The sequence below is a fragment of the Gekko japonicus genome, unplaced genomic scaffold (genome assembly GCF_001447785.1).
Source record: "Gekko japonicus isolate JY-2015 unplaced genomic scaffold, Gekko_japonicus_V1.1 scaffold3454, whole genome shotgun sequence".
NCBI lineage: Eukaryota > Metazoa > Chordata > Lepidosauria > Squamata > Gekkonidae > Gekko > Gekko japonicus.
The window spans coordinates 14,032-27,060 of NW_015173243.1; the positions used below are offsets into that span (position 1 = coordinate 14,032).

At 44.6% G+C, this 13,029-nt stretch overlaps 1 protein-coding gene across 1 annotated transcript in view; it reads right to left on the reverse strand.

Moving 5' to 3' along the window:
• Positions 1-13,029, reverse strand: part of LOC107120127 (serpin B3-like) — a 26,661-nt gene that overhangs the window by 5,235 nt on the left and 8,397 nt on the right. The window contains exons 2-6 of the mRNA XM_015422774.1: positions 11,087-11,271; positions 7,955-7,999; positions 6,180-6,323; positions 1,739-1,856; positions 682-824 (exon numbers count right to left, since the gene is read on the reverse strand). Coding sequence (XP_015278260.1) covers positions 682-824; positions 1,739-1,856; positions 6,180-6,323; positions 7,955-7,999; positions 11,087-11,254 — 618 coding nt within the window. The 5' untranslated portion in view covers positions 11,255-11,271. The remainder of the gene's footprint in view (positions 1-681; positions 825-1,738; positions 1,857-6,179; positions 6,324-7,954; positions 8,000-11,086; positions 11,272-13,029) is intronic.

Below are 13,029 nucleotides of genomic sequence, written 5' to 3' on the forward strand. Positions count from 1 at the left end.
GGGGGGGGTTGACATCTTGGTGGCTCTCCATAACTGGGAGAGACTGGTGCCCTAGGCAGTGGTCTAGGTCCAGCTAGTGGCTGAGCCACCTCCACCCATTCCCACACCATCACCCCAAGAGTCAAGGCTTCTTCCAGTTTAAAGAGTTGTGATATTATTAAGGAATAGGGACCTTCCTCTGTCCCTGTGACACATTCTGGGGAGAAATTTTGCATTCCTCAGAGCCAAGAATATACCAAATTGACAGAGAGAAAATGTATAGAGTCAGAGAGTCACAGAGCTCATGATTGTACATCTCAAGACTCCCCCATATCAACAGCTTATGCAAGTGTGGGCTGTAGTGATAACACTTTAAGCACAAGATAGTTCCTGAAAACACATCCTTCCCCAGCAACTCTATAGCTCAGTAGGGTCCTGACCAATGATGTAGGGACACTTGTTTGGTGCCCTGAATTCTAATTCTCCTGTATGATTTCCGTGTTCCTAATACTTTATATGAAATGCCAGAGTTAAGTCTCCAGCTTCATAAAAACTTCTTGATCAGTCCTATGTTTTGCCTGTCTACTTCTGGGAATGAAGGCACTCTACCAAACCCTGCCTAAATTCAGTCTCCATCTCACCATATCCATGAGGCCAGTTTGTTATTTTGAGGACTGAAAAATGTTTGTAGACATCCTGTACCTGGCTTATCCAAAAAGGTGCTTCCTTTGTATCCGTTTTCTTAAATTCTCTTTGCCACTTTCCTTTGAAGTATATGGCATTCACCAGGACCAAAACGGTTGATGCAGTAATTGAGTCAGGAGGGAAAAGATTTTTGATTTTACCTTTTAGGAAATGAATTCAAGGGAAAAACATTGTTATAGGCAACTAAACATTTTAATGATTCACTCATTTCTCTCAGCAATGTTTATCACTATTAAAGAGAATCTATAAAATATCAAAAATAATCCAAAATGAATAGACAACCACAACAGAAGAGAAAATTATCCCTTTGCTCTTTAATGAATGGAAGGAATACACTTCCCAGAACTGAAAGCAACCCAGTTCAACCTAGTGAATGCTTCAAATTCACTCTTCAGAAGTGTCTGAATAACTGAGTCAAATTGAGGTGACTAGAGATGAAGTTCTAGAACATGGGTTCCCAACATTGAACTCAAAGGTACCATGATGCTCCCAATACCTTTCCTGGTGCCTATCAAATGTTTTTAGAAAGTGGGTGGGCTCTTGCTCAGCAAGGTTTCTGATTGGTTATGGGAGATCTCAGCTAGAAGAAGTACAGAAGAGAGCAACTAGGATGATTAAAGGGGTGGAGTGCCTTTCCTCAGAGTCTGTGTGACTGATTTTGCACAAGTAGCTGCGCCGCCGTCACGCCTCCCTTTGCCTCAGGTTTGGGAAAAAAAGATGACTGAGGAGGACATAACAGATGTTTATAAAAGTATGCAGGACTAGACCGACAACTGGTCCAATTCAGAAGGTAAATCCTTAGGTTATTATGTTCTTACTAAGTTGACAACTTTAAGTGGGGGGGGGGTTGGTGTTTTTTTTAAATCTTTGCAAAAAAAATGACTGATTTGTTATTATTTGCTTGGATTTCGTGTAGGTCACATGTTTTTATCCTGTTCTGTTGCTATGGCTTTCTTGCTAATGCAATAAAGATATTATCATCATCATCATCATCATTATTATTTTCTTATGATGAGTTTCCATGTAATTGAAAATTAGACCTTTGGCCTCTTACCATTGGTTTGACTCTCAACCCAGGAATTAATCTTCTTTCTCACTTCCTCAGTAGCACGCTGGAAGTCAACTCTTTCCAGCTCAGCACCATGAAGCTCCTTTATGCAACGTAAATATTGCTACACAGATTAAATGCAAAATAATTTTAAATTAGCAATTGTCATCCTGTGCAATGGATGAAAAATTATAATTTTGCATGCCACTCTCTCAAATTTTATTTATTTATTTTATTTTTACCCCGCCCTCCTTGCGAACAGGCTCAGGGTGGCTTACACGGGGGCACAAGCCCATACATAAAAACAGTATAAAACAGTAAAAACTATTAAGTCGCAACAAAACAAATAAAGTGCTCCATACAAACAAGATGGTCTCTGAAGATGGTATCGATCTGTCATGCCTGCCCCTGATGAAGCACCTGACAGCCAGGAGCACGTGGAGTTGGCACCACAAGCCCCTGAGGAACATCCAGAAGCAGAGACTTACAGCCAGGAACTGGCTCCTAACCACTACACCAAACTGGCTCTCCACTACACCAAACTGGCGGCCCCTATATAAAAGCCTGGCAGAAGAGCTCCATCTTGCAGGCCCTGCGGAACTGCACAAGGTCCCGCAGGGCCCTGATCTCCTCCGGGAGCTCGTTCCACCAGGTGGGGGCCGCCACTGAGAAGGATCTGGCCTTGGTTGAAGCAAGCTTTGCCTCCCGAGGGCCTGGAATCACCAGGCGGTGTTGTGTCCCCGACCAAAGTGCTCTTGGGGGTATATGTGGGGCAAGGCAGTCCCTCAGGTAGGTCGGACCCTGGCCATATAGGGCTTTAAAGGTAAGAACCAGCACTTTGAAGTGGATTCGGTACGCTATTGGCAGCCAGTGCAGCTCTTTCAGCCCAGGCTGGATGTGCTCCCACTTGGGGAGACCCATCAACAGCCTGGCCACTGCATTCTGCATTAGCTGCAGCTTCCGGATCTGCGACAAAGGCAGCCCCATGCATTGAAACAGGGAATACAGGGCTGAATGCCTTAGCACCTCAGTAATTCCAAAGTTGTATTCTGCCATAACCAGGAAGGGCAGAAGGTATTCTTATACCTCAAATGACATCACCTATTGTTTACACATTAAAGAATCTCTAATTGGTAGCAAGCAGTTAACATCATATAAGCATAATTTGACTTTAAACCTTACTAAAGTCAAAGTCAAGTACCTTTAATGGCATAGCAGTAAGATACATAGATATACAATAACACGGTATTGATATTAAACCTTATATTAAACCTTACTATTGGTCTCTCGTGTATTGTCAGTGATTACATTTGTTTATCTGCTCTTCGGAGAAATGGGAACATTAGGAAACACTGAGAACCTTTCTGACCTTAATGAAGCTAGTCCCTCTTCCCCTTGTTTCTGGGGAGCTGGGTGATAAGAATTATGATTCACATTCAGCTTCGCTCTTGACGTCCTTGCAGTTTCTTGACTACACATTCCATTCTTATTCTATCCCCAGCGGCCTCTAATAATGATTTCCCTTAACATATATATAACTTTGTATACAAAAGGTACAGTTATAAAACATATTCTACTATAAGCTTCTCTAATCAGAAGATTTCTAGGTTACATACCAAGATCTGGATCTATTATAATTAAACTTCTGAAGGCACAGTAGCAGCTGTCAATATATGAACATGTCAGAGGAAATGTCAGACCCCACATTCAGAAATCACATTCATTTTCCCCTTGTTCTACAGAGTCATGCAGTTTGGAGAAGGGACAGTCCTTTTCCCCTCCATTGGAAACCATGGAGGATGGGCACCTTCTTCTGGGACCTATAGAACTGGACCTCCTCATCCAATCTTTTGGAAACGGGGGGGGGGGTTTGGGGAGAGGGACCAAATAAATAAATGAATAAAATATAAAAAAGAAAAATTCGACAACCCCCATTAATTCCCGAATTCCAGTACCAGGCCGATGCTGGAACTCGGGAATATCAGGAAATACTGATATTTTTTGGATTCAATATACCCGAACCCCCAAAATACCGATTTTTTTCTCTGCATGTCCCTAGTGGCTAGCTACACCTTAATTATTGAAGCCTGCTGGTAACTGGGGCTTTAATTCCATGGCACTAGCCTGAAAGCTCATCGGTGCCTGTCATAAGAACATGAGAAGAGCCCTGCTGGATCAGACTTGTGGTCCATCTAGTCCAGCCTCCTGTCTTACACAGTGCCAAATGGTTTCTCTGGATGGCCAACAGCAGGGCATAGAGGCCGAGGCCTTCACCAGATGTTGCTCCCTGGCTCTGAGATTCAGAGGATTAGTGCCTCTGAATGTGGAGGTTCCTCTCAGCCAACGTGACATTAGCTATGCTGAAAATTTGGTTCCTCTACCTCAAAAACAGCTCCCCCGAAGTCCCAGATACTCCTAGATCGATTGTCCATTATACCCTATGGAGACCATTGACTAAGACTAAGCCTGCCAAATGGTGGGGAGGGCTGGATATAAATATAAATAAATGAATAAAATATAAAAAAGAAAAATTCGACAACCCCCATTAATTCCCGAATTCCAGTACCAGGCCGATGCTGGAACTCGGGAATATCAGGAAATACTGATATTTTTTGGATTCAATATACCCGAACCCCCAAAATACCGATTTTTTTCTCTGCATGTCCCTAGTGGCTAGCTACACCTTAATTATTGAAGCCTGCTGGTAACTGGGGCTTTAATTCCATGGCACTAGCCTGAAAGCTCATCGGTGCCTGTCATAAGAACATGAGAAGAGCCCTGCTGGATCAGACTTGTGGTCCATCTAGTCCAGCCTCCTGTCTTACACAGTGCCAAATGGTTTCTCTGGATGGCCAACAGCAGGGCATAGAGGCCGAGGCCTTCACCAGATGTTGCTCCCTGGCTCTGAGATTCAGAGGATTAGTGCCTCTGAATGTGGAGGTTCCTCTCAGCCAACGTGACTTATCCTGCACGAATCTATCTAATCCCCTTTTAAAGCTGTTCATTCCCGTCCCCATCACTACACCCCCTGGCAGTGAATTCCACATTTTTAAATCCCTCTCTGTATAAAGTAGTATTTCCTTTTGTCTGTTCAATCTACTGTCCATCAGCTTCATTGGATGCCCTCAAGTTCTAGCATTTTTGGGAGAGGGAGAAAAAATTTCCCTTTGTCAACTCTCTCCACCCCATACATAATTTTATAAACTTCTTTCATGTCCCCTCCTTAGTCATCTCTTTTCTTTACTAAACTGAAAAGTCCCAGACTCTTCAGCCTTTCCTCATAGGGAAGGTGTCCCAGCCCCCTAATCCTGTCTGGGGAAGGCATGGAAAGGCACAGGACTGGCACTTCCATGTGGCTTCAGTGGTAGGGCCAAGAGCAGGAGGCATGGGGCTAGGAAGGAAAAAATGTGAGAGCTAGGGTTGCCAAGTCTTACCTTTCGCTGGAGCGGGGAACTCCCGGCTCTTTCCCGGAGCGCGTACACACCACAACGACATCACCCGGAAGTGACGTGATCATGCTGGGCACACTGGGGGTGGGGCCACAACCATCCGAGGGAAAACCATAGAGTTTTCCCTCGGATGATCGTGGCCCCGCCCCCAGCATGCCCGGCGTGGTCGTGTCACTTCCGGGTGACATGCACGTCACGTACTTTGGGGGTGGGGTTCCCCCTGGGGCCCGATCCGCCAGTGGTGGGGAACGGGCCTCTGGGACGGGGTTTTCCCCGCCCCCTGGGTGGACTTGGCAAGCCTAGTGAGAGCAGAAAGGCGGAGCTAGGGAGAATAAGGAGGAGAAAGTAGAGTGTGGATCAGGGAGAAGAGGGGAGTTAAAAACCTGGCTCTCTCGCTCCCCCATTGTGGAGTATAGAGACGAAGGAGGGAGAAAATTCCCCGTGGAGTGTGGAGAGAAAGGGCAAAGAGAAAACACTCCTCTATAGGGGCAGAGCCAGGGCTTTTGTTCTGGGGGAATGCGCCGGAACAGAGTTCCGGAACATCTTTGACAAAATTCTTTTTAAAAGGTTTAAAAGTTCATGAGTTTTCAGTATGCAGATCAAAGACTTTATTTCCCTGTTGAGAGTTCCGGCACCTATTTTTCAAAAAAATAAATAAAAAATTGCCCTGGGCATAGCAGAACCTTGTGACCCATGTGAAGTAAATTGTGGTATACCCACCAAAAGGTATTTAAGGAACCTTGAAACTGTTGGCAGGTGGAGCCTCACTGAAATCTGCCAGGCCTCTTGTGGAAAGTCTATCTTCCCCATGGAATTGCCCCAAGGATCCCTGGGCAGATGTATAAACCATCACAAGTGCTATTGAAACCGGGGGTGGGGGGGGGGAATCAGCTGTGACCAAAGGCCATTGTTTTCCAATGAAAAATAAGTCACAAATAGCTTGACCAGAGGCATTATTATGAAAAGTCCTACTGACTTCATGGCTTGAGACAACTTACCTGAAGGAATTCATACTGCTCTGCTCCATATAGCCTGTTGGCAATGCTCAGCGCATAGTTTTTGGTGTGCCGGTTGATGGCAGCCATGAGCTCCTTGAACTGGGAGTGCAGTCCTCCAGGTCTATCACACTGAGCTCCTGCAGCCTTCAAAAGCAAAGTTTGTTCAGTAGGACTGTTTACTATGAATACAATGTCCTATATACTAATGTCTGTATCTAAGAAGGCCTCTATTTTTCCTCATGACATTTCAGGGGTCATTTCGTAGAAAAAGAGCTAGGGGAACTCATTAGCATAACTCATTAGCATATGCCACCCCCCTGACATCAGGGGCCCGGCGGTGGACCTGCAAGGCCGGCAGGAGTGCGAGGAAGCCCCGCCAAGGCCCTCCCTGGCCCCAGGCAGGCAGGGGTGGGGAGAGGCAGGGAGGAAGCAACTTACCCTCCCTCTTCTCCTGCCTCCTCCTGGCTGAATGAGGGCTGGAAGCGAGGTGGCGGGAAGCAGGGGCGGGGCTTCATCATGTGCCCCGCCCCCCACACCTCACCTGGGGGGAACTGCGATCCCCCGCGTTCCCCCCCCCGAAATGACCTCTGTGACATTTGCTATTTCCTGTTGCATGCTTTACTCCAGCCCATTCATGAACTATCTAGCTCATGCTTAGTTTCAAGATAAAGGTTATATTTTTAAATATATATATATATTTTTACTATTTCCTATGCCTTCTACCATTTGGATTTGGAAAAGGAAAAAAAAAGAATGATGTATCATAGACTATTATAACTATTTAAAAACATGTGCAATAAAATTTGGCAACAGCTTCCAAGTTTCCAACCATTTTCTTTATCAACAGAAAACAACCATTTCAAGATAATATAATCACTAGAACACTGAATGTCAGAATTGACAAAAGTTTCCAAGATATCATATCTGGCTTTAACAAACAAAGATCAATGTAACATGTGTGACACAGTTTCTATTGCTCCAGAAGCACAAAAGTGCTTTCTTTCCACCCCGGGAATGCCTTTAAACCCTCCAACATATTTGGATGTTGGAAGCAAATTGCATCTTGCTAATAAAATTAATCATCTCTTTTTAGGGTTTTGCATAGTGATCAAATAGTTGGCAACTGTAAAACAAGTAGTGGGAATATACCAGTAATAAAAAGGTAAAGGTTCCCTTTCTCGAAAGCCAGTTGAATCCGACTCTAGGGTTGTGGTGCTCATCTCCGTTTCAAAGCCAAAGAGCCAGCGCTGTCCGAAGACGTTTCCGTGGGTCATGTGGCCGGCATGACTAAACACCAAGGTGCACGGAACCAGTAGTACCAGTAATACAGAGGAGAATACTTCCTATACAAATCAGTATGGAGCCCGGACCAGTCTTGCAATAAAATAGCTTTGCTTATTATGTTTTTAATAATTAATTAATTTAATAATTTAATAATTATTAAGAAATATAACACATAATAAAACTATAATAACATTAATAATTAATAAAAATAATAAAGTCAATAATTAATCTTTAAATTAATTTATCATTTATCATTAATTTAACATTAAATTATCTGTTGAAAATCCCGGCTCACTCAATGTACCAAGAAAAGCATTAAGGCCCGATGATAGGTCTTATCTTGTAAGACTTGCCAATCGACTAGGAGGTTCTAGCTTGCATAGTTTCATGTAATTGATCATAGGAACACGTGTATTATTTAACCCTGACGAGATAAGGTACCCTGATCTGTATCTCCCTTCCCCCCAGTTCAGGCGCTGAAATATACTTACTGGGGGACTGCTTCCAGATCCAGTGACCTCATCGAAGCAAAGAGCCTGTAACACAAAATAAAAGTGGCAGCTGTTAGGTGATGTTTCTAATCTGTGGAACTGTGGAGTAGCCTGTTTCAGGCAAATTTGGTTTTTGTTGCAAGTACCTTTTCGTTTTGGGGGGTTATTTTTTGCTGAGGCTTAAAAAGGAGTGTTCCCTCCCTCCCAGGTTGATGTTATGAGACATGTTCTAGGGATGTTCAGACAGCTTATGTATTCTAGAGCCAAACCCAAGCACCTCAGGCCTCACCAATGCATCCTGATGCACAACTTCTACTTTACATCACAGTGTAATTTTATCTATTTGTTTATCTATTTATTTATTTATTCGTTAGATTTCTATCCCGCCCTCCCGCCGAAGTGGCTCAGGGCGGCTCACAACAATTATAAAACCAGCATAAATACATACATAAAATACAACTCAATAAAATAGCTCAGCTCATTTCCAATTAAATAAATACAGTTAATACCATCTAAATGTGGCGGTGTCGTATAATAAAGTGCAAGTGCAGCACAGCCGATATAGGGTCTTTCCTACTGGAATGCCCGGCAAAAAAGCTCCGTTTTCATGGCCCTGTGGAATTGCTGGAGGTCCCGCAGGGCTCTGATCTCACTGGGGAGCTCATTCCAGAGCGTCGGCGCCACCAGGGAGAACGCCCTGGTCCTGGTCGCCACCAACCTGGCATCCCTAGGTAGATGGAGCTGAGAGAGCTCTGACAGAAACTGCTCTTTTTCAAGAACAGCTGTGCCAGAACTATGGCTTGCCCGAGGTCATCCAGCCAGGTGCAAGTGGAGGAGTGGGGAATCAAACCCGGTTCTCCCAGATTAGAGTCCGCGCACTTAACCACTACACCAAACTGCCTTTCTTGTAGCCCTCCCCCCATGTCCAGGCATACTGAGTCACTCACTCCAACAGGAACATGATTTGAAGATCACTGCTCTGCCATTTTGTTGAGTCTGGTGCCAGTTTGCTGTAGTGGTTAAAGTGCACGGACTCTAATCTGAAAGAACCGGGTTTGATTCCCCCACTCCTCCACTTGCATTTGGCTGGATGACCTTGGGCAAGCCGTAGTTCTGATAAGAGCTGTTCTTGAAAAAAGAGCAGTTTCTGTCAGAGCTCTCTCAGCCCCACCTACCTCACAGGGTGTCTGTTGTGGGGAGGGGAAGGGAAAGGAGTTTGTAAGCCGCTCTGAGACTCCTTTGGGTAGTGAAGGACGGGGTATAAATCCAATCTCTTCTTCTTCCGCTTCCCACATTATTTCTTTCTGCTAAGTCCCAGGGAAATGGCTGAGCATTTGCCTATTCCAGCATGAATATCTCTGCTCTTTCAATGGCTTCTTTACAATGCAGATCTTCATATAGCCTGTAGGTATTTTAAGTATGTGCAATAGGGTTGCCAATTCCAATTTGAGAAATCCCTGGAGATTTGGGGGTGTAGCCTGGGAAAGGACCTCAGTTAGGCATAATTTCATAGAGTCCATCCTCCAAAGTAGCCATTTTTCTTCTGGGGAACTCATCTCTGCAGCCTGGAGATCAACTATAATCCCAGGAGATATCCAGCCCCCATCTGGAGGTTGAACTTTGTAAGAAAAAACAACTGTGATATGATAACGAAACCTTGTTAGAGAAAAATATATCTTTAATTATCCAGTGAATAACAAGTCAAAAAGGTGTTTTCTTTGAAAGACATTGGTCTCATGTTTTTCCTTCTGACGGTACGGCACTCATTTTACTCAAGGGCTGATTTCGCACTAGAGCTGCCTCGATGTTGCGCCTCCATTTGCCCCCATACTATTGGTCAATTTCACACCCGAAGCCGCGGGGCTGCATTTGACCCACGGCTTTGCCCGATTCCCTCCGCAGTTTCATGATCCTCAAAAAACAGGATCACAAAACTGCGGGGAAAATCGGGCGAAGCCGCGAGTCAAAATGCAGCCCCGCAGCTTCGGGTGTGAAATTGACCAATAGTATTGGGGCAAACGGCGGCGCAACATCGAGGAAGCTCTAGTGCGAAATCAGCCATGATGGTTTCATCAGATGAGACCTTACGCCTTTTGTAATTTTTCTACTCCCTCTTCCTTCGTAGCTTATATAATTTGGTAGAAAAAATACAAAAGGTAGAAAAAATACAAGAGGCGTAAGGTCTCATCTGATGAAACCCTGAGTGAATGGTCCATTGAGCACCGTACCGTCAGAAAGAAAAACTTGAGACCAATTCACTTCAAAGAAAACACCTTTATGACTTGTTATACACTGCATAATTAAAGAAGATACATTTTTCTCTTACAAGGTTTTGTTATCATATCACGGTTGTTTTTTCTTACAAGACTTGTTATTCACTGCATAATTAAAGAAGATACATTTTTCTCTAACTTGGTTTCGTTATCATATCACGGTTGTTTTTTCCTCACAAAGTTCAGCCTGTCCCGTGAAATCTCGTCCTTGACTTTACCCACCTGGAGGTTAGCAACCCTAATGTACAAAGCATATCACAAAGAAATCTTAGAAAGTGAGGGTACCAAAGGCCAGTCAGTAAGAACGGTCCTCTTCATGATTCCAGGGAGTAGCATGATCAATGTAACTACATTCCATGCACACAGACAGGGCACTACTGGAAAGCACTTCCTGATGGTTTCACTCAGGGCCCAGCAGGAACTCATTAGCATAATAGGCCATACCCAACAGCAGGAACTCATTAGCATATTGGGCCACACCCTGACAGCACAGCTCATTTGCATATTAGGCCACACCCCCATGTTACCAGAAGTGTGGTCATTCAGCCACACCTACCTTTTGCTTCTTATTCTCTTTACCTTGTTTGTTGTCAAAACCAGGGCTTTTTGCAAATTAGGCCAGACACCCCTAATTGTAGCCAATCCTAATGGGTTTCTGCTGTTGGATGTGGCCTATTATGCTAATGAGTTCCTGCTGGGCGTGGCCAACTTGGGAGCCAGACGGAACTCAGTTCCTGTGTGTTCCTGTCCAAAAATAGCCCTGGTTTCACCCATACAGCTGGGATAATGTAAAAACAGGCCTTACATGCATGATCTGTCCCTTTACATGAGGCAGAGTCGTTAGGGAGGGGATACCTACCCTTTCCATCTGTTTAGCAGTGTCACCTCTGGCACCGAACTGCACCATGGCCAAAGCTGCTGAGACACTAACTGGGGAGAAGAAGACATTCTTTTTCGGTGTTTCCTTGGCCAAGACTTTGAAAAGGTCCACACAAAACTTGGTATTTGCCTCTGTGAGGGTGCTCATGGTGGCGTTGATTGTACCTGGGACAAAAAGATCGGATTAGTCCTTGTGCTCTCGTTCGTCTTGGACCTCTTAAAACAAGGAAAGGACAGCAAATATGACGGGGCAATCTCCCATTTCCTAAGATCAAGGCAATGATGGAAGGGGTCTGATGACAACTTCCCGTGGCCTAAAAGACCCAAGCTCACTTGAAATGTGAACGAAGGAACTCACACACAAGGATCCCTGTAGAGACAGAGCCTGTAAATTCAAGATCTAAAAGTTATTTGGGGGGGGGGAGGATGTGCAAGTCACTCTTCTTTATTTTGTCATTTCTATAAAATTGTCAGAACCCACAGCTAACAATGAAGTACACGCATTCAGGAACGGTTATACTTTTATTGCAAAGCTATAGATGCAGTAACAAAGGCACTGTTAAGAATGGCCACAGCCAATAGAGCATAATAGTATATAGGGTATTCGTATGCACCCCCCCCATGGCATTGGCCAATTAGGCACCCTCCCGCGCGTGGGATAAGTTAGGAAACCGTTAGGTGGCTAAAGCTGAGAACCAGGAGTCTCTCACGGTACATAGGGGACCTCCAGACCATACAACCTCCTCCTGCACATCTGTAGAGATAAGCGTTTCGGCAAAGGCAGAACAGCATAGATAGGAATGCAATAGCAATTAACAAGACACAGACTGAGCTCCCCAACCCCCATGGCAGCGTAGCTGACGAAAATATGAATCAACCCTTGGATGGAAATCTGCCATAAGCCATTCAAGACCTTTGGTCCATCAGGCTTGCTCTAGTCCAATCTGACATACAGTGAGTTGTCTAATCCTATCCTAGAGGAAATCGCACCCTTGAACAAAAACACCTTATACAGAATCAGATCACTGGCCCATCAAGGTCGGTATTGTCTACCCAGACTGGCAGTGGCTCTCCAGGGTCTGAGCCAGAGGTCATTCACATCATCTACAGCCTGATGCTTTTAACTGCCAAAGAAAGCAGAATTATTGAAAGCAGAGGTGAAAGAGTTTAGCTCACCTTGTACTTATAAGTCTATGGATGCTGGCAACCTTCCCTCTTCAAGTATGAACATTTCTCCCCTTTTGGCATTCCTTATATAGTTTCCCTCTTGGTTAACACAAAACCAACATTCACAATCTCCTTTAGCAATATTGTGGGTTTTATGCTCAGAAATGTGGACAGAGCGACTTCTGAGAAGTATTTGTACATGTTTTCCAACCTTCCATATGTCACAATAGTTTCTGTATACTCTGTCCAGAATATGGGTGCATAACTTTGTCTTAGTGAGGAATTGGCTGGATTCCCAGATATAAACCTTTTATGAAGACCTGTTTCAAACACAACTTTCAGAAACTGTGAAGGACAATGACTCTAGTATTGTGTGTCACCTCAGCACTGGACATTGTTTGTATTATCCATACACGTCTTTGTCTTGCACATAAACAACTGAATCCTCAAGAATTCTTTCCAACAAACGCTTTAGAAATTGTGAAGGAGAGTCCTATCAAACAAGTGCTGTGAAAGTATTTGGGAGCTCCCAAGGCCAATTCACACTATGCGCAGCATGTTTGTTTAGGATAGTACCAGAGGTCATTTCAGGGGGGAAACGCGGGGGATCGCAGTTCCCCCGGGTGAGGTGCAGGGGGGCGGGGCACATGACGAAGCCCCGCCCCCTGCTTCCGGCCGCCCCACTTCCAGCCCTCATTCAGCCAGGAGGAGGCAGGAGAAGAGGGAGGGTAAGTCGCTTCCTCCCCGCCTCTCCCC